Genomic DNA, 21,591 nt, shown 5'->3' on the forward strand with positions numbered 1-21,591 from the left:
TGTTTGGATCTCTTTCCAACACTTCTCTTGGACTATTTCCCTGTGATTCCTCGCTCTCTCCCTCTAGCTTTAGCTCTCTCTCTCCCTCATCTCCCTCTATATATCACAATCTAATTTAGTCTCTGTCCCCCTATTTCACTTACAGGTGTGTGCGCGTGCCACACACACACACACACGAGACATTTCCTCCAGCCCGCAGCTCCGGGTCTCTGATTAAAGGTCTTTTTAATAAGGTGTCATTCTCTCCTTGTTAAAGAGACTGGAGGAAAAGGAGGAAAGGGGCAGAGGAGGGGATAGGGGATGCCAGTGTTTATGAATCAGATGAAGCATAAATAAGACCCTACTTCAATGTAAAACATTTCAGGCTTTCAGGCTGGTTGCCTCAGTATCACATATTATCACTCCCTACAGAGTCACCTTGGCCCGTGTGCATGTAGTGTCTCCTGGGAGCCTGAAGGGGGCAGACTGTCCCTGTCCCACCTGGTGCAGTAGTATCGTATGGTCTACAGCGCCCAGGTCATTCAGTAAAAACCTGACAGACCAAACTCAACACCCCAGACTGAAATCTGCTGTAATCCGCCAGTACGAGGTTGTTGTGTGTGTGTTTACTGTATTGCTGTGTACAGTTGTCATAGAAGTGATTGCTCAGACAATATTTTCAACCGGTGTCCATGGTAACTGCATGGTGAAAGGCGTTGACAGGCGAAGAGGGTCTTACCGACACAGATCTGCTGCAGGTCGAAGGTCTTGCAGCTGCCGTTCACTGCCCGGGACCACTCCTTCTCCGACGAGCTGGGGGAGGCGGAGCCGGTGCCGTACAGAACCAGGGTGAACTGGGTCAACGTGCCTGAGAGAGAGGGAGACGGAAGGCAGGAGCAAGAGCAAGCGAGAGATGGGGAGAAGGACAGAGAGAGAAAGAGAGAGAGAGAATGAGAAAGAGAGAGGGAGGGAGGAGAGAACACAGTTGAGTTCACATGCACCCAGAAGCCCTCCCGAGGCCACAGTCTACCCAGAGAGGCTTGGCTCTTCTCAGGCTAGCAGCTGTAATTGCAGCCTCTACCCATCCAGCCATATATTCTGGGATTTCCTGGACTGCCGGACAGAAAAAGATTCATAGAAGTAAGCATAAATCTACACCAAAACAGAGTTATTTTACGAGAACAGTTAGACATTGGGGCCCACTTTCACAAATCACTGGTGAGAAAAAGACAGAGGGTGAGAGAGAGAGAGAGAGAGAGAGAGAGAGAGAGAGAGAGAGAGAGAGAGAGATATAGGGCAGGTTGACCTGGGTGGGCCCTATCTGGGTAATTGCGGGTGAGCCAGAGACAGAATGGTTCCTCCCTGCTCCAATTCACACTAACTTACTGTAGGGCGATGTGTGTCCGTATGTGTGTGTGTATATATATATATGTGTGTGTGTGACACATCTGTAACAAGAGCGAACATTAAACTTCCAAACATGGTCGGACTAGTGTGCGAGACTGACCCTACCATAGTCACTGGCCCCCGCCACATTCTCTATCTCCAGGGTCCACTGGCCCCCGGGGGCCTCGTCCCAGGAGTGGGTGCTCATGAAGGCCCAGTCGTTGAAGCCTTCTGACGAGTAGTCGCGAGGTCTGGGACAACACAGAGAACGGAAGATGGGAGGACAGGAAGATGTGGGGAGGAAAAAGGCGAGAAAATGAGAGGATGGAGAGAACGGCTGAGGGTGTGAGGGACAGCTTCCGTGCGTGTGTGTGTGCATACCTGGGCGCCAGCAGAGTGGAGCGTGTCCCCAGAGGACTGGTGAGGTGGATGGCCAGATTGCCTCTGCGGTTGTATGACAGTGTCAGCTGAGCCTGGACGTGTTCCAGGGCGCTCACATGACTGGCTGTTCCCAGACAGGCGTCCACGGTCTTTGTTATCACCAGGTTGCTGCCAATGTTCCTGTCATTTACACACACATGCACACAGACACACAAATGGGTTTAGACAAAAATAAGTGGCTTACTGTTCTGTTGGCAGGTCCTTGTGTGTGGAAGTTTGAGGGTGGGTGTTGGCGAGCGTGTGTGTCAGAGAGAGACTTGTGTCACAGGGTTTGAGGCCTTGAGCAGAATTAGCAACTGGGATAGGCAGGACCAGGGTAGCAGATTCTCTACTATGCCCAATCATCAAGGAAGGGGGAGAGAGAGAGAGAGAGAGAGAGAGAGAGAGAGAGAGAGAGAGAGAGAGAGAGAGAGAGAGAGAGAGAGAGAGAGAGAGAGAGAGGAAGCCTAATGAGTGTGCGATTTCTTCTCTCTACATTGTCCTATGGGCTCAGATCATCCCCCGCACCCCTCAACACACACACACACACACACACACACACAAGCCTGCATAGTGTCTTGTAGGGCCCTAAAGCAGCATGTTGAGGATGGAATAATGGAATCAGGTCGTGACAGTCACACTCCAGCTCCTCCCACACTCCATCACACCACTAAAGCACCCAGGGCCCCGGGAGAAACACACACACACACACAAACACACACACACAAAGCCTACCTATTCTCAACATCTGCCAAGCTGCAGATTGAGCCAACAGGTAGGACTGGCTGCAGCTTCAATTTCACAGGGACAGCACTCAGTCATGATTGAGTGTGTGTGAAAGAGAACGAGTGAGAGAGGGAGTGTGTGCATGCATGAGCGAGAGAGAGAGTGTGTGTGTGTGTGTGTGCGCTCTAACCTTGGCTCTGCCACCATGGTCAGGACACACTTCCTCTGGGGTCCCATGCTGGTCCAGGTCTTAGCCATGCTCACCATGGCACTGGCGTCTAGCAGACCATACCCATAAGAATGACTCACTGGGAGGGAGAGGAGATGGAGAGAGAAGAGAGAGAGCAAGAGAAGGGGGGGGGTGGGAGGGAGGGAGGGAGCAAGAGAAGGGGGGGGGTGGGAGGGAGGGAGAGAGCAAGAGAAGGGGGGGGGGGGGGTGGGAGGGAGGGAGCAAGAGAAGGGGGGGTGGGAGGGAGGGAGAGAGCAAGAGAAGGGGGGGGGGTGGGAGGGAGGGAGAGAGCAAGAGAAGGGGGGGTGAGAGGGAGGGAGAGTGAGAGCAAGAGAAGGGAGGGGGGGTGGGAGGGAGGGAGAGAGAGCAAGAGAAGGGAGGGGGGGGTGGGAGGGAGAGAGGGAGAGAGAGCAAGAGAAGGGAGGGGGGTGGGAGGGAGGGAGAGAGAGAGAGACAGAGAGAGAGAGAGACAGAGAGAGAGACAGAGAGATCGATATCAGACTGATGAAGGCAACGTCATCAGGGTTCCAGTCCAAACTCAATAAGAGGTTCAGTATTAGATTAGAGCATGTCTCCAGCTGCTGGCTGATCAGAACCCCTCCACACCCAGAGGCCTGGCCTCTAGAACAGCCACATTAAAGCGATTTTAATCAACGGATGTTAACACAATTTCTATTAGTCTCCATGTTGATCTGAAAGATCACAAAGCCTGGTAAGGGGAGAAGCTGGGCTAAGCCAATAGGAGACCTTGCTGTACCTTGGCGGCCGACTCCATTGGTCCTCCAGTCGTTGGTGAGGAGGTGGGCGGGTTTAGAGGTCCTCACCACGAGGTGCTGCATGTCTCTCCAGGACAGTTGGGGACTGCAACGTCAACAAACAACCACCACCTCTGTTAGTGCACTTCCTATCATGTGTTCACTACAGTCTGAAAGTCTGAAAACAACAAACCTACAAGCAACAGCAAACAACACAGCAACGGTTGTCAAGAGGCTGTCAAGAACGCAGCAGGAATGTGAGCCAAAAGAGAGCCAAAAGACACACACACACACACACACACTCTCTCTCTCTCACGGAGATGAAATGCAGTGTACTACAGTACCAAGCTGATGTGTGCACACAGTGATGCAGCACTGTGACTGGATAGCCTGCTGGGAAACTGCAGTCTCACTAAGAGACCAGAGACATAACCCGGAGGCAGGCCAGCCAATAGGAAGACAGAAACGAATGCTGAGAAGTCAGAGGTCACTCACTTGGCCTCAAGCGCCAGGGCAATGATCCCGGCAGCCAATGGGGCGGAAGCTGACGTGCCCGTGTGAGATTCGGTGCATTTCTGTTTGAGGTCGGTGGTCACCTGACAGGAAGAGAAAGGAGAGCCATGGTGAGACAGGTACAGTGTCCGTGTGTGTGTGTATGTGTGTGTTGGTGAGTGTGTGCATCCTCCTTGCGGTGACGATGATGAAGATGATCACAGAACCAAGGCTCTACTGAAGAAAGGTGCTCCTCCAGCATGTTCCTACACAGACCCCCTCTGTTTCATATGGTCAGACAAATGACTGTTTGATGAAGCAATCAGTAGGATGAATGATGTGGCAGTTGGTTCCATTAAATAAAGGATGTGGCCATGCCTGGGGCTTAGTGCAGGGGGGGTCCTAGTGTGCTGCATGGCTCTAGGACCTCCTAAGCACAGAACAAACTGATCCACCCGCAACACAGTCAGACAGACTCATGAATACACTATTATTATCTCCTGCAGACACCGGAAAATTCCCTCTCCCCTTTCTCACTCCCTCCCCCCATCACATCTTCCCTCGTTTTCCTCTGACTCTCCTTCTCACTGCCCTCCCTTCCTCCTATCTCTCTTTTCACACCCCTCCTGCCCCCTGTCACGTCCCTGCCCATATGAGGGACAGAACCATTAGCTGAGTGGGACTGATACATGTCAGTGAGATGCCATGTCAGTGGGCCAGCTGTCCACCAGGGCAACACTGTGAAGAGGGAAGAGATCTGCCTTGTGTGTGTGTGTGTGTGCGTATATGCGTTTGACAGGTCTGTGGAAAAGCGACAGACAAGGAGATGGGATTTCAGCAGTCCACATTACTTAATTCAACTAGCTGTACGAGATAGGAAAGCAGGAGTAGGGGGAGAGCGAACAAGGGAGAGAGAGAGAGGAGGGGGGAGGGAGGGAGGGAGGGAGGGAGGGAGGGAGGGAGGGAGGGAGGGAGGGAGGGAGGGAGGGAGGGAGGGAGGGAGGGAGGGAGGGAGGGAGGGAGGGAGGGAGGGAGGGAGGGAGGGAGGGAGGGTGAGAGAGAGAGAGAGAGAGAGAGAGAGAGAGAGAGATAGAGGAGGGTGGACGGAGAGAGTGAGTGAGTGAGTGAGTGAGAGAGAGAGGCGTCTCCTTAGTGTGAGCAGAATCCCTATGTCGAAAGCTGAAGAGGGCACACTGCCTGGTCCAACCTAGAGAACCCTGACCACCTAGAGAACAACAGAACCCAGAGAACACAAGTAACCTTGAGAACCCGCCTGGAAGATGAGCAGCTAGGGAAGAAGAAGCAGCAGCTGGCTCAGGACCAGAGACAAGTTGCCTTAAAAGAAATCAAAGCTCTAAAGAACACAGGATGGAGCGTCTGGATTAGTGCTTTGGCAGTGATTCAGACATCTGAGAAGCTGTATGGTTCCCATGGGTCAAGTCTACTGTACACCATACATAAACACACAGGATCAACTGCACATCAGTCTCCATTCCTCACAGTCATATCCCTGAATGGTTCTCACACACAGACTCACACACACCCCCATGCTCACCCCCCAGGACCCTTGTCGAATGGTCTGTCTCCACTTCACAGTGGAAGCCGTTTGATGTCAGAGTTTAACACAGAGCGCCCTGGGGTCGGCAAGCACAAGACTCTCACAGGACAGACTACCACAACACACACACCCTCACAGATCACACACACCACATCTTCGGAGGTCAGAGCACACACTCTGGCTCATACACACACAGCTATTGGCAGATATTATTCACAGTTAGACAGATGTTGGGTTATCTGACATGCTCAGGGTCACCATAAAACGTCCTTTCTCCCCCAGGCTCAACTCTCCGCCTCAACATCACAGTAACGGAGATGATGCAGGGTGCAGTATGGTTATTCTTTCTAATATGATTCTCACAGAATGAGGCGTGCACGTGTTTGTACACGTGTGTGTGTGTGTGTGTGTGAGGGGGGGAAGACTGTGTGTGTTGCATAACTCACAATCTGTTTCTCGTTGAGGCTTCCAGAGCTGTAGGTGGTGGCCAGGGTGGAGGAGCAGGCCTCGCTGTACCAGGGCACGTTGCCGTTCTGGGTGGTGCTGCTGATGGACAGGGTGTAGATGCTGTTGGTGTAGCCGTCGCAGTTACAGCTGTCCCTCTCCCGGCCGCCGTTACCCGACGCCCACACAAAGATGGAGCCCAGCCCACCACGACCCTGCGCAGACAGACGGACACACACACGGAGAAACAGTCAGGACAGACACAGAGAGACGAGGAGAGAGAGACAGACAGGGAGAGAGAGACACGGCCAGACAGAGAGACATACGGAGAGAGAGACACGGACAGACAGAGAGACATACAGAGAGAGAGACACGGACAGACAGAGAGACATACAGAGAGAGAGACACGGACAGACAGAGAGACATACGGAGAGAGAGACACGGACAGACAGAGAGACATACAGAGTGAGAGACACGGACAGACAGAGACATACAGAGAGAGAGACACGGACAGACAGAGAGACATACAGAGAGAGAGACACGGACAGACAGAGACATACAGAGAGTGAGACACGGACAGACAGAGAGACATACAGAGAGAGAGACACGGACAGACAGAGACATACAGAGAGAGAGACACGGACAGACAGAGAGACATACGGAGAGAGAGACACGGACAGTGAGACAGAATGGCACCACGATCCAGGCGTGTCAGACAGACGTGTCTCTCTAGACCAGATGGATGGATGTGCGTCTCTGTGATCTACCACTAATGAGAGGGACCGCAAGAACAAAAACTCCCTTTCAGTTGAGAAGAGATTCCCATTCCCATTGATACTACAGTCAAACTCATTAGGGGCCGCCAGCCCCCCTCCCCCCCTCTCCGCCCACCCCCAAACGCACACGCACCCCTCCATGCATCCTAGTGGCTTTTAACACTCAGTGGTCCCCATCAAAGAGCCTTAATGCACAACGGCAGCTGTAAGGACAACGGCCCAGACTGGAGTGCGTCAACAGGCCCGGCTAATGAATCAGGGGGCGGAGCCCCATTCAGCCGGCTCTATAAATATATACAGAGGCTTTATATTGAGAGGCAGAATGCTTTATTGAAGAAATATTTGAACTGAGAATGCTTCATTGTCCGCCCTGCCTTGATCACATGCAACCACCCGTGACCGTGTAAACAAACCAGCCCCAGCCCCAGCTCTGCGCCGACGCCATCTTCTCACCACAGTGGTTTGGTACAGCGTGTGTGTCTTCACTGTACTGTACATGTCCATCTGCTTTCCATTGAGGCCTCTTGTCACAAAGAGAGACAGTTGTGAAGGGCCACAGATGTATATTTGCCCCTTCAAACCTGCCTGTTCATGTTGTGTGTGTGTGTATGTGTCTGGGCAGTGCCCCACTCTCTTTGTGTATGTTGTGGTGCTCATCGGGGCTTTACATTTGAATTGCAGTGGAAGCCTATTACCATTGGACCTGGCTGGGCATTAGCTAGATGGATGGATAGATGTGAAGGATGGATGACTGGACAGGCGGGCAGGCAGGAGGCAGGCTGGCTGGCATGCTGTCTGTAGGCTAATCCATCCACTTATGCCCTTAGCCAGCTGCCAGCCTCCCTGGGCAAACACAGTGTGTGTGTGAGAACAAAGCCCTGCTATCAGGAACAAGTCAAATTACGTGACCATCATGAGTCCCTTGTCCCTTTACAGCAAACAGACGATCCGTGTCACCTGTGTCACCATACCTGGGCCAGGGTTCCGCTGACTGCAGCCTAATGAGACAGCTTTTGATGATACTGCGGAACGTGAACTCCACGATATTCTAGAATGTGAATGCAGGATCCAGCAGGGCTGGTACCAGGGTGAGGTGATCATATTCGTGTTCACAGTGTCTGGCCAGAGGCAGAGACATGCTGCTTAACAGTGTCACTGAAAACCACATTCTTTCTATGTGGGCCATGCTTCAACTGACCCTTGAGGAATTGTTCAAAACGCTCAATGAGTTTAACATGGACACACACACACACACTGTGGGTAATGCAAAGTGCTTCTTCATTGTCTGTCTGAGGGTCTTTGTAAGCGCAGACATGACCCATGTGGCCATGGCAGATATGGCGCCTAGGGCTAGGGGCAGGGGATATGTCTCAGGCATTTCCCTTGCACACTTTTTTTGTAAGACATAAGATAAGAAAAGTTTATATTTTAAACACTGTGGATGTGCGTCTCTGCATTCTCAGATGAATGTGTGTTCAACCTTGATACGATACATCCAATCTAAATACCCCTGGTTCTGTGACATACCAGCTAACGAGAAACTGCTTTAAAAAAAGGATGAGATTAAGTGGAATGCTCTTAAGATGGCTATGAATGTGACAGAATATATATTTATTTCCATTCTTTGTATTCAGATTTCTCTTCCTGCTTGTTAATAGACTTTTAAAACTTGACTTGAAAACATGTTTTTCAATTCAAGCTTCTATTTGTTCAGTGGGCCAGGGTCAAAAGTACGCTTGCTTGGAGAGCTGCTCTTGTGGGTGAATAGTTCAATACATAGTTATGTACTGTGTTTTCAACAGGAGACACACAGCAGCATCTGAATTCATGAAAGAAGCAGCGCTGAAACGGCAAGAATAAAATCAAGGCCGTGAAGACACAAGCGCACACACCCACCTCTGTGACGCCACGGAAAAATGCCTCCTTGGCGAGCTTGGCGGGGCCATCCACGGTTTTCCCATCATCCTCGGGGCCCCAGCTGGCGCTGTAAACGTGGATGTGCTGAGGGTTGAGGCTGAGCGACTGGGCCTCCACCACGTCTGTCACCTCGCCGTCCAACATGCGCACTCCTGCAGCACACCAGACACACAAACAGGTGAGGTTGCAAACTAGAATTTTTGTATTTATCTTTTTAAGCACTCTAAAATGCCCGTTGGCACAACAGAACACTTTCTCTCACTGACACATGACCGCGTCACTGCAGTTGACAGGCCTGAAACTAACAACCTGTCTCTGGCCAATGCCACAGACAACGTGATAAATGAAGTCTGAAGATGTGGAGAAGAAAGGCTGTCGGGGCTCAGAGAGAGGGGGAATGCTTACTTGCAGGTGATAAACAAGTTTGCTTCTTCTCTTAGTAGCCCTCCATGAAAACCATGGCCAAGCCTGACTGAAAGGACTCTGCTATGAGAAAACCCTAACTGCAGAGGGGAGAAGGGAGGAATTCTGACAACCCTTAGGGCCTGCCTGCTGGCCTGGGGTGTGTATATGGGTGTGTTTGTGTCTGAGAGAGAGAGAGAGAGAGAGAGAGAGAGAGAGTGTGCTGGAGCCATATTCAATCCATAAAGTTTTAAATGGCTCCAGGTCTGTTTATATTCTACTACTTCGCCTGCCACATTCCAGCGAACAAGAAGAGATGTGGGGAAAGAGAGGGAGAGAAGGAGGGACGGAGGTCAGACGTCTTCAAAACAACCGTGTTCTTCACTTTGAAGCATGGAGGGTCGGGTTCCTTCACACCTCCCTCATAGGGGTTAAAGTAAACTGAGTTCTGCTCTTTGAAGTTTTCCTGAGGCATCCTTGAAGACACAGTTCCCATGGCAACCAGCAAGGTGGTAATCTACTTTTGGGGAGGGGGGTGAGTGTGTGTGTGTGTGTGGGGGGGGTTTACACAACAAACCATGTTGAGGGTATACAGTAATGTAACATCCAATCATTGGACAATATGTGAGATGTGTGTGTACTGTACGTGCAAAGTGCTGGCAGCCACTTCATATCCCACACTGAGACTGGGGTGACATATAGACTGGGATGTCAAGCCCCACTGAACTAGGATGACATGGAATGCAAAAGAGCATCCGAATCAGAACGTGGAGCGCTTCAGCGGAGAGTCCTGAGGGTAACAGCTTGAGACTGGGCCTATGGCCCACACTACAATCTGGTACTGGTCCAGTCATGATTGAGACCAGGCGGCCTGATTCTGTCTCGTCCCTCCTCCTGAGATCCCAGTCCGTGACTGAGCAGCCAGGCTTTACCAATGTGTGGAGGAGCCCAGCAGAAGCGGGAGACTGCAGCAGTAATGAGATAGAGCATGCAGTGAATGGATGAAAGAGATGGCTGTAATTAAGGGGATTACACACGCTTACACGCGGTCCTGCGGAACAGGCCCCGGAGGAACCAGCGGCAGATGCACATCGTCGCACACACTCGCAAGCCCCCGCCAACCACACAGAACACACTGTTCGGTATGTGCTCTGCCTGTCAATCACACACACACCATCACTTGTACCCACTTCTAACCCCCCCCCCCCCACACACACACACACACACACACTCAGGATACCAAATGCATCCCTGTGAGATAAGGGTGTCTCTGTGTCATCTGAAGCCACGGGAAGAAGGGGAGGGGGGGGGGGGGCGGGGGAGAAAAGAGAAGAAGAGGAGAAGGAGAAGAGAAGAGTTGAACATGGTGGAGGAGGATGAGGGGGCCACCCTTGTGGGCCTCATGTGAGTGAGCTGGCAGCAGTACTGAGACAGCACCGAGAGCCCCAGCTGTGTGAGCAGTGGAGAGGATACAGAGGAGCCCCGACCCTCACACTGCAGCCTCTGAACGTACCCCGACCCTCACACTGCAGCCTCTGAACGTACCCCGACCCTCGTTCTGCAGCCTCTGAACGTACCCCGACCCTCGCACTGCAGCCTCTAAACGTACCCCGACCCTCGCACTGCAGCCTCTGAACGTACCCCGAGACCCTCACACTGCAGCCTCTGAACGTACCTCCGATCTTGGCGTTGTAGGCCACGCCCACTCCACAGATGCCGTTGTCGGCCGCGGCCGCCACTTCCCCAGCACAACGAGTGCCATGCCTGTGGAGGGGGGGGAGAGACAGAAAAAGAGAGAATGTTGTTACAATACGTTCTTACGGGAGCTTTACTTATTTATAAGTGTTCCCGTGTCTGTCTTGAGTTAGATATAAGTAAAGACAGCAGTATTGCAACACTGGTAAGAGAGTCATCATCAGAACACTATGAATGAAGCCAGCAGGGGAGAAGACTGACCGGTTCTCAGTGGTTCCTGTCTTCTGGAGTGAAAAAGCAGGAGTGGCCATGGTTAAGGCAACATAAAAGCTGCAGAACGTTACGAGACTTGACCAACAATAAGAGAAAGGCATGAAGCTTATGACCCCTGGCTTGTTGTGGATGTCTTGTAACTACCGTTTTATTTCCTGCCATTAGACTTTCCTCCGAGTCGGCTGACCTCACACAACCTCTGCTCCTTCCTAACCACCAGACTGCAGGTACGTGCTCCAAAGGATTCCCTTCATTTAACCCACAATGGCCGGGGTGGGGTAGGGGTCAGTGAGCATGGTAGTGGATCAGCCAGTCCTCTGGGATCTCCTTAGACACGCAGTCTGCGCTCAGGGGCCAGAGGTTAAAGACACGAGCGTTGCCAGGGTGACGTGAGAGCGGGGTTAGTCTGGAGGGTGGAGGCCTGGCACCACTCGCACCAGTGAACATGGCTGAGGATCATTCCCATTGTATCATGAGGAACGCTTCTAACATCGCAGCAACCAGACAAGCACGTACGCACACACACACACACACATATACACATGTATATGTTCACTACCATGGGTATAGGCACTCTCACACACACAAATGCGGGAATGTCTGCTTACAGCCAAAACATACAAAAGCCTACACACACACACGCACACACAAAAACCCCATGTACACCACTATCAGTGTGAAAGGACAATGGGAGGTATTCCAGTTAACTTAATCTTTGAGTTGCTGGTGGTGGGTCTGCTGGTGTCCCGCGTGCTGCAGCCAGTGATCCACACACACCCAGCATGTGTTTGGAATGCGGGCCAGAAATGCAGCATCTGATAGGCCCGAGCCCAGGTGTGTCTGATAGGACGCAGGGCAGGCCAGGTGTGTCTGATAGGACGCAGGGCAGCCCAGGTGTGTCTGATAGGACGCAGGGCAGGCCAGGTGTGTCTGATAGGACGCAGGGCAGCCCAGGTGTGTCTGATAGGACGCAGGGCAGCCCAGGTGTGTCTGATAGGACGCAGGGCAGGCCAGGTGTGTCTGATAGGACGCAGGGCAGGCCAGGTATGTCTGATAGGACGCAGGGCAGGCCAGGTGTGTCTGATAGGACGCAGGGCAGCCCAGGTGTGTCTGATAGGACGCAGGGCAGGCCAGAAGTGTCTGATAGGACGCAGGGCAGGCCAGGTGTGTCTGATAGGACGCAGGGCAGGCCTGGACTCCCAGCGTGCACCACAGTCTGCTTTTGTCTCACACACCAGAACCATCTCCATATCTCTGACTCGTCCATCTCTGTAATCTGATAGGCTTTTCCACACCAGAGCCCTCGCTGTCACTAGGGTGAGCACAGTGCATTATGGGAGATCTTTTCTTAACGACGTCTTGAGTATGGTGTGCAGCCATGCAGAGTAGTACTTATCTGCAATACTCTTTACATGACTAGAGAGCACACAAAGCCAGGCCGATCTGTCCTCTTGGTTCACATCAGGCCTCTCTCCAGAGTTGACATAACTGACAATAATCACATGGCCAGCTAGGCTAACTTGTGTCACCATCAAAATGGCAAAGGACAAGATGTTCCACAGCTATTTCCTACGACCAATTGAATTTTCCATTTATTCGATTTTACGGATTGTTGTCTTGACATGTGATTCCAAACCTAGTTGTGGGGTCCACACATAGCCAGGTCACATGGTGAGTCAGGGGTTTCTATGGGGGGTTGGGCTCAGGGAGTGTGCGTGCGGAATTAGGGAATGTGCAAGGGTTTAGGGGGACTAGGAGGGTTGTGAGGGGGTAACCAGGGGTTGTGAGGGGCATTGTGGAGAGTTCAGCAATGAAAACCCATTTTAGCTGCAACCAAATTAGGTAATAATGATGAATAATAATGATGCTCCAGACTCCGATATTTCTAACTGCCATTATTTAGCTAACATCCTGTTAAAGAGCCAGAAGCAGGACATTATGACTGGCATGTTAATTTATCAGAGCTACTCTCTGCCACAGCACTGGAGAAAGTGCTACAGTATGGAGGTCCAGGTCTGATGGGGCAGACTGGAAACCAGCACTGACACCAGCACAGACCAGAGGAGAAGTGCTCGCCTGCTGACTACTAACTGATTAGAATCCTGTGCTGAGTTTAATTCAGTGGTTTTGCTTCAATAGGATCAGTCCTATCCTATCTACTGACCATCTGCTACTCCTCCTGCACTGCACAGGCATGCTGAACGAACCTCCATAATCTCATTGACACAAACACACACACAGACAGACACACACACCACTTAGTTTTCCAACAAAAAGGAGATGATCTGATTCTGGTAATCTGTTCCCAAGATCCTCTGATCTTCTGCAAATTGAGTAACCGAGCTGTGGATTCCCCCCAACACAATGGAGATTAGGAGGGAACAAGTCAGACAAAGAGAGCCATGTCCATGCAGTCAATAAGGGTTAGCACAACAGGCTTTATCTGAGTGCAGACACACCTGCCCTGTGGGGTCTGGGGACTGGCACACTCTCTCAGGTTACAGCAGGCGGGCTGGCTCAAGGCCCGCAGCTAACGGATACATTAGCATTCAATCCAGCACTCTGGCTCACCCCGTCTCCGCAAAGACAGGGCGCTCGCATTTACATCTCCTGCTAAAATACCAAACATATCAACACAAAAAAACGACCTCTCCTGCTCTCTGACAGGCTGGACACCCTCGCAGCACTGGGAGCAGTATATGTCTTCAGTGAGGGGGACGGGTGGCCCAATCTACCCCTCACTGAGCCTGGAGAAACGAACCTGTGTGGACGACAACAAGTAGCAAAAACGTAGTGTCTGGTGTCTGCTTCAGTGGCGGTCCAACTAAGTTAGAGCTAGCCTTGGGTGAGAGCCAACACCATCCATCGCTGGTTATTGCCCCTAACCTCCAGGGCGCATGGTCATCAGTTTGATTGAATAGGGCCCCTGTCTTAAAGGGACACTGGAAGACTGAATAACTCAAGAGTGGTGCTGACAAAACCATGGCAACCAGCGGGCTCCCAAGTGGCCATGACATTACCATAATTAATGAGAGTGGGAGGAACTACACGTGTAAGCTTCAACCAATCAGACCGACTGGAGGGAGGGACAGAATGAAAGGGGAACAATTATGAGGAAAACAGCTTCGTAAAATTAATGTTTTGTGAGGGAAAAACTACAGGTGGACCTTTAGGGGGCCGTAAAGACGCCATATTTCCTACAAAGCAAACATAACTTGTACCAAATTACCCATGTACAGGGAAAAAACATAAACTTCATCCCTGTTGCGTAAGATGTTGAAATAGTCCCCAGATGGATGCCATAAAACTCTATTCTGTACACAAATTCTCTTAATATTTATCTGCAAGAATACTCCCCTCGTTAATCTGTCTTCAAAATCTCTCCTCTCAATCATTTTCCCGTCCTCTTCCTCCGACCCCTTCACTCCCTTTTCTACTCTTTCCCTCTCCATCTAGCTCTTTCTCTTGCTCCCCTCCAACTCTCTCTATCTCACTCTCTCTCTCCTCCTCTCCAAGATACCATATTGGTCTATTGGCACATGGTTCTAATTTCACTCAGTCTTTCCTGAACAGCATTAATTATCCAGAGAAAAGTCATTGTGTTTCTCAGAGGCCCCGCCGGTGGCCTGAACCATCATTAGTCTCTGTGCTGCCTTTACTCCACGCCCCTCGCCTCGGACCTGGACAAGTGTTCCCCCTCCCTCACACTTAATCAGCTGACTAATGAGTTGACCTCCGGGACACAAGGTGTGCGAGTGTTTATAAAATGCGGGGAGGACGGGGAACACAAAGCAAGCATCTCGAGGGGCTAATATGAGCTGCTGTCAGATGAACGGTCCTGGGACCAGGTGCCAGTAATGATTCAGCACTTCATCCATCAGCACAGGCACGTCAAGATGAGTTTCTAGAACCTCGGGGTGCTATCGTGGTGCGTCCCAGACCAGTCAGGCCTGATCCCACCTGCTCTGGACTACAGGGAGAACACCAGCCACTACAGATATGGGCTGTGTGCCATGAAGGTCATTTAGTCATGCAGCCACTGCGCCGGGACACACACACATGCACGCAGAGTGAGGTGTTGATGAGGGTTTATGACAGTGATGTACAGGTAAGTGAAATGATAAAGATGACTTGCTCATACACAGACGTATTCACATCACACACTCCATAAAGCTGCCATGTGACACTGATGGAGGAGAAGAGATACTACGACTGATCTGGCGCACACATTTGCACTCACACACACGCACACACACGCACACACTCCCCCCTCTCTCTGATCAGAGATTCTTTGGCTCTCACCACAGAGTGTTTGCAGCTTGGTAGCCTGGAGGACAGAGGAAAGCTTGTGGTCACTCAGATGAAAGAGCACAGATACTTAATAGTACTGATTGAAGCCATACTAGCAATACCAAATAAGTTCACTCAATTTACAGATTCATTACTGTGGTAACTGTAGAGCGAGTCGAAAATAAGTGTCATATCCTCAAGGAATGTTACAGTAATATTCAATATAAATGGAAGAATTTAAAATGAGGAGACTCCCTGGGTCTTTTCGATGAATAAATTAATGATACCATATTAAATGTTAATATCTGCATATCAACCGTATTAGGCAGGCCTAGATTTCCTTCCAGGAAATCTCAGTCGACTTCATTCGTAGTCAAACTGATCTCAAACAAGAAACCACAGTTCCAATCTACAGCTTTAAATCCAAAACGGTGAATCAACATTTGAATCTATAGCTTTCAACCTTTTGACCAGTGGAGGAGAGATCCGGTGGAGAGCGAACTGTGCGACCTGGAGAGAGACACAGCCAGGTCACATGGTGACGTGTTTAAACACGGGGCTGAATGGCCACATTGCTGCAGGTCTGTCCTCCCTGCTGCCCGTCCATGTGGGAAGAAAGACAGCTTTATGAAGCTCAACAGAGCCTGGCTTTCTGCAGGGAACAAGCCCATCCAGTCTACTACAGCCTCACACTGCCAGGGTCTGCCTGTAGGGTGTTTACACACCCCAACACCAAACACACAAACCCACTGCTAACACACACACAAAACCAACCATACACGTACACAAAAATTAAAAAAAAAACACACACACACACCCCCAGGGTAGACACACACAAACATACACAAGACACACATTCTCTTTCTCCCTCTCTCTCACACACACACACACACACACACATTCAGACACACACACTGGACAGGACTGGTTGGCGGTGCCACAGGGAGGTGATGCAGGCCTGGGCAGCAGGAGATAAGAGTTGGGCTGGGAGCACAGGACCCACCACCCCATTCAGGCTGCACAGGCATTTACTCCAGCCTCACTGAGGGACTGGGTAATCATCAGACTGTGGGATGTGCCTATGCTAGGGGAATCCGAATTCTGGCAAAGTGTGTGCGCTCGCGTGTTTCAGTAGATCTCCTCTGCCCTGCAACTGTGTTGGCAGGGGCTCGTTTTTAGCAGGGGGGTTTAGAATGCGCGTCTTACGGGAGGCAGACTGCAGTCCTGGATATAGTGCGTCTGCTAGCCTGAGCCTCAAGGCCTTCTGTACTGTAGCTACCTCTCCTGTTGCCTCTCCCCTTTCACCTCTCCACCTCTCTCTCTCATCAAAAGGGAGGAAGGAGAGGGGGAAGGAGTGAAAGATGAAGAGTGAGAGCAGGTTCTGGATCAGCCAGGCCTGTCATGTGGAACAGGGGGCTGTCTCCGGGGAGTCGGTCTCAGTTGGGGATACGTGATTTCCACCAGAGCTCCCAACTCTCCTCCTCGCCCTACCTGTCAGCACCAATCATGGTTAGCCTCAAGATAAAAAAGACACTCTCTGGCCAGCGGCCCGAAAACAGCGGATTTCGTAAAATCACTAATGAAAGTCAGAAGGGAGTGAGAAGGGGGCAGAAAGAGGGGCAGCGGGGGGGGGGCAACAGTGGAGCGCTGCGTCTGGAGCTCAGAGATCTGTCCGGCTTCGTTAATGCTGATGAATTTAATTCAATAAATTCACAGAGAGAGGGTAGCCTTTGGGGGCGGCAGTAAACAAGTCTTAATGCTATCTAACAGCCAGGCCCTATCTAACAACCAGGCCCTATCTAACAGCCAGGCCCGCCGCAATAAAGCTGCATTCTTCACAAATTCACTTAATCCCAGTAGATTTACTCCACTTAACTGGGCCACAGGAATACCCTGGTAGCAGCAAGCTGATGTACAACTTCAGAACAGATGTCAGTCTCCGAGACAGCCAGCATGTGGCCAAGCACAGGGTTGCTCCTCGCACGACACGCCAGCGTCCACCAATCAAATCAGCCAGTTTTAACTTCCCGTTAAGCCCTTATTAAAGAGTTTCTGCAACAGGCTGGACGAGTCCAAAAACAACAGATGCACATGACAACAACAATGCTAACTCTTGACTCTGCCGCTGTTGGCAGTTTTGTCCTGTACCTACACTCGTGTGCGAGCTCTGGTCTCACGGTACCTGTTGTCATTGAGCTGCGTGTATCGAGGCTGGGGGTCAGGGTCTCCGTCGTTCACATCGTAGCTGGCATCTGGATCCTGCACACACACACACACACACACACACAGGGTTAAAACACAGACATAACAGGTATACAGACAGGCCTACCGTGATGGACAACTTACGTAGTTCTGTTTGAGGTCGGGGTGGTTCTTCTCAATCCCGTCATCCAGGATGGAGACCACCACCCCCTTCCCCGTGATGCCCTGCTCCCACGCCCCCTTGGCGTTGAGGTCGCGGTGGTTGCTGTTATACTGTGGAGGAGAGAGAAAGGGAGAGCTGTAAGGTGGGGGTAGAGGATATCTTGAGAAGAGCGTGTTCATCATCCGTGTCCAACTCGGCAGGAATGACGCCATCCCGAGATGACCGGCAAACGAGCTTATCAGAGGCGCAATGGATGAGGGATGAGCCTTCAAAGGAAGGTGAGAGGTGTTAACATAGCAGAAAGCCAGACAACATCACTCCCCCGCTCTGCAGACCTCCAGACAGAGGAAGCTGAGGCTGTCTCGTCTGTAGGAGGCTCAGGCTGGGGGGCGGATGCTGGGGCGGAGGCCAGCCTCCAGTGCCTGCCCTCTCTTCACATCTAACAGCAGATGCTCCCCCCAAGGCCTCGGCGTCTGACTGGCTGACTGGATAACGGGGCAGAGCGACCCCGACCCAGGCCTTTTGATATTCCCTTTGGTCAAATACCACGTCTGTCTGTTTGCGACGCAGCTTCTCTCCACAAATCCTCCTCTGCAGACGCACCCTCACCAGCCCTCAATCTGACCCATATACCCTGTTATGACTGAAACCCCCCTGGTTTGACTGAAATACCCCATAATACCTCAAATACCTGCTGTTAAGACTGAAATACCCCGTTATGCTTCCCCTCCCACCCAGAGGTACAGTTAGCCAGGTGCTACTGGTTCAATTACCCACCTCACCTTACATTAAAGGACTTAAGAGCATCACAACACTACAACTAAGAGCTGAAACCTGTTTTGCTTAAGAAACAGCCACTCAGAACATTTAGCAGGTAAAAAAAAAAAGTAAATCTAAAAAAGGGCTACTTTTTTAAAAATAATGGTCCATTAGAGATTTCCTCCGCTCCCGTCAGGTGCACCACGGCACTGTCTGCTCTCAATCTCACAATTACTTCATAACATTAAAACTCAGAGCAGGAACAAAAACAGAGCCTTTGATATACCAGGCTAAGCTTTCAGCATTGCCAGTCATTATGTGCGTGGGGATAGTCTCATCATATGCAGTGCTGTGATACATACTAATGACTGGAGCAAACCGTAGAGGCTCCAGCCACACCTTTATCACAGCCACACACACACATAGAACCGGGGCCAGTGCTAATGAGAGGCCAGGACTCTGGGGAACAGACGGTGGTACACTGGTACTGACAGATGCGACTGACCCGGACCATGACATGAACCACCCCAGAGTAGATCTACTCTTCCTGGGTTTCCAGCCTGGCGCTGTCCTGGCTAATCTCCCTCTCCGTCCCCACCCTGTAGGACGGGGCTGTCTGTCGAAGCTGTAGGACGGGGCTGTCTGTCGAAGCTGTAGGACGGGGCTGTCTGTCGAAGCTGTAGGACGGGGCTGTCTGTCGAAGCTGTAGGACGGGGCTGTCTGTCGAAGCTGTAGGACGGGGCTGTCTGTCGAAGCTGTAGGACGAGGGCTGTCTGTCGAAGCTGTAGGACGGGGCTGTCTGTCGAAGCTGTAGGACGGGGCTGTCTGTCGAAGCTGTAGGACGAGGGCTGTCTGTCGAAGATGTAGGACGAGGGCTGTCTGTCGAAGCTGTAGGACGGGGCTGTCTGTCGAAGCTGTAGGACGGGGCTGTCTGTCGAAGCTGTAGGACGAGGGCTGTCTGTCGAAGATGTAGGACGAGGGCTGTCTGTCGAAGCTGTAGGACGGGGCTGTCTGTCGAAGCTGTAGGACGGGGCTGTCTGTCGAAGCTGTAGGACGGGGCTGTCTGTCGAAGCTGTAGGACGGGGCTGTCTGTCGAAGCTGTAGGACGGGGCTGTCTGTCGAAGCTGTAGGACGAGGGCTGTCTGTCGAAGCTGTAGGACGAGGGCTGTGGAACGGATGTGGGGGGTGGAGGATGCTGCTGCTGCAGTGTGACAGGGCTGGGAGCTCCAGTGGGGAGTTAAAATGTCCGGTCACAGTGGAGGAAAAAGGCACGTACGCACGCACGCACACACACCCGCACGCCGAACACACACCTTTTATAGCCAGGGGACATAGGGGGGGCGGAAATTGGATTCGCTTCAGCTCTGTCACAAGCATTTTAAAAGAACAAGTGCAGAAAGTTTGTTTGTTATGAATTACAATCAACTCCCCACTGCCCCGGGAGCCAGCGTTGAATAATTGAGAAGCGAAGCGAGCAGAAACCAGAGGTATCAGACGCGTGCCGGAGCGGGCTAGCGGATCCGACCCCTCTGATACCTTCTCCAATGTCATCAAGAACATCAGTAATATTCCTACATTCGTATTAGCTGTGTCTCTTAGTATTCCTGGCCTTGGCTGGGATAGGTTCACTCTCTGGGGACCGTTATACATAAATGGAATGAAATTGCAAAGTGTGCTCGCCATCTCGCTAATGGAATCCCGCTGGGATGAGGTGAGCGTTGCAAGGCTGTTTCGCCCCATACCAGACATACTTGAGCTGCAGCGCTTGGAGGGACTGAGTGGCCAACACACATTGGGTGACTAAATGCTGGCTGGATGTTCCCTGTGACTAAAACGGTCTTCGGAGAGTATTAAAGAAGATCCTTGGAGGTCCTGGGTATCTCATTCAGAGCATTTCGGAGGAACGTTTCGCTCCCGTCTTTTGAGCGATTCAGTTCAATAAATCTTCAAAAGTTTCTTCAGAGACGTTTCTGGGGGAGCTGAGCGACACTTCATTTAACATGCTTGGAACAATTAAACCAAGGGATTAGTTCCATGCTACAAGCACCCGCAATGAACTGCTAGTCAAATCAAATGCACTTCAGTTGCTTTGATTGGAGCACCTGACCCATGTGTGCACTCACCAGATACCACTGCTCGTGGTACTTAGGGTCTGAGGGCTCCGTGTAGATGTCCCTCTTCTTCCTGCTCTTCACCACCTGCTGCTCCGCCCACGCCACCTGGGAAAGGCACGCACACACACACGCAACATAAATGTGACCATGTATGTAACCATACTGTATGTGGTGGAGTGCTTGATTCCAGTGGATGTGTTTACATAACTAAACATTACAATTCAGCTCGACCCATTAGTCCTGGGTAATGACGACGGGAAGGGACATGGAGGACAAGCCCAAACGAACAGGCAGATTAAAGAGATGGTTCTACCGTGTGACCTCCTCATTAGACATGCAGGCTAACCAAGGCTGCAGCTGAGACTCATTAAAACTGCGACATTGGGCCGGCTAGAGGACCACACAAATGGTCCGAAACTATTTAACTTAGTCATACAAAGACAAACAAACAGAGACAGGCAGACACACGCTTGGTTCCGTCACTCCCTCATCGGCTCTTTTTACAATACAGATATAACCTGGGAAAGTAAAAGAGGTGGAGGAAAAGAGAAAGAAAGAAAGAAAGAAAGAAAGAAAGAAAGAAAAAAAAAAAAAGAGAGAGAGAGAGAGAGAGAGAGCGAGAGAGAGGTAAGCAGGCAGGCAGCTTTTCTCTCTCTGGCAGTGTTGACAGAGGCAGATTGCACCCAGTGACAAGCCAGCTTCACACTCCTTATATGAGCTGCTGTTCTCGAGTCTGGATGGAGAGGAAACGGCCATGTGAATGAGAGCGAAACACACATAGGGAGAGAGAGAGAACAACCAAACGAGTGTGGGAGCACGGTAGAACGAGGACCGTCTCGAAAACAACAACACAGCAGTCCTCTCCCTCTATCTCCCTCTGCCAAAAGCTATACCCAGAAGACCATACCCAAGGTCGCTACGCTGCCAGCTGCCCACACAACACCACCCACCTGTATGCACGCCACACCAGAAACCACAGACCAGCACTGCTTTTTGGGGCCAGAGCATGTT

The 21,591-nt window shown here is 51.3% G+C and overlaps 1 protein-coding gene across 1 annotated transcript in view; it reads right to left on the bottom strand.

Moving 5' to 3' along the window:
- Positions 1-21,591, bottom strand: part of furina (furin (paired basic amino acid cleaving enzyme) a) — a 53,814-nt gene that overhangs the window by 2,196 nt on the left and 30,027 nt on the right. The window contains 12 exon segments of the mRNA XM_067248457.1: positions 719-847; positions 1,492-1,616; positions 1,747-1,926; positions 2,702-2,819; positions 3,498-3,601; positions 3,991-4,091; positions 5,992-6,204; positions 8,662-8,834; positions 10,760-10,848; positions 17,525-17,601; positions 17,689-17,817; positions 20,590-20,685. Coding sequence (XP_067104558.1) covers positions 719-847; positions 1,492-1,616; positions 1,747-1,926; positions 2,702-2,819; positions 3,498-3,601; positions 3,991-4,091; positions 5,992-6,204; positions 8,662-8,834; positions 10,760-10,848; positions 17,525-17,601; positions 17,689-17,817; positions 20,590-20,685 — 1,534 coding nt within the window.

Source organism: Osmerus mordax, chromosome 13 (assembly GCF_038355195.1).
Source record: "Osmerus mordax isolate fOsmMor3 chromosome 13, fOsmMor3.pri, whole genome shotgun sequence".
Taxonomy (NCBI): Eukaryota; Metazoa; Chordata; class Actinopteri; order Osmeriformes; family Osmeridae; genus Osmerus; species Osmerus mordax.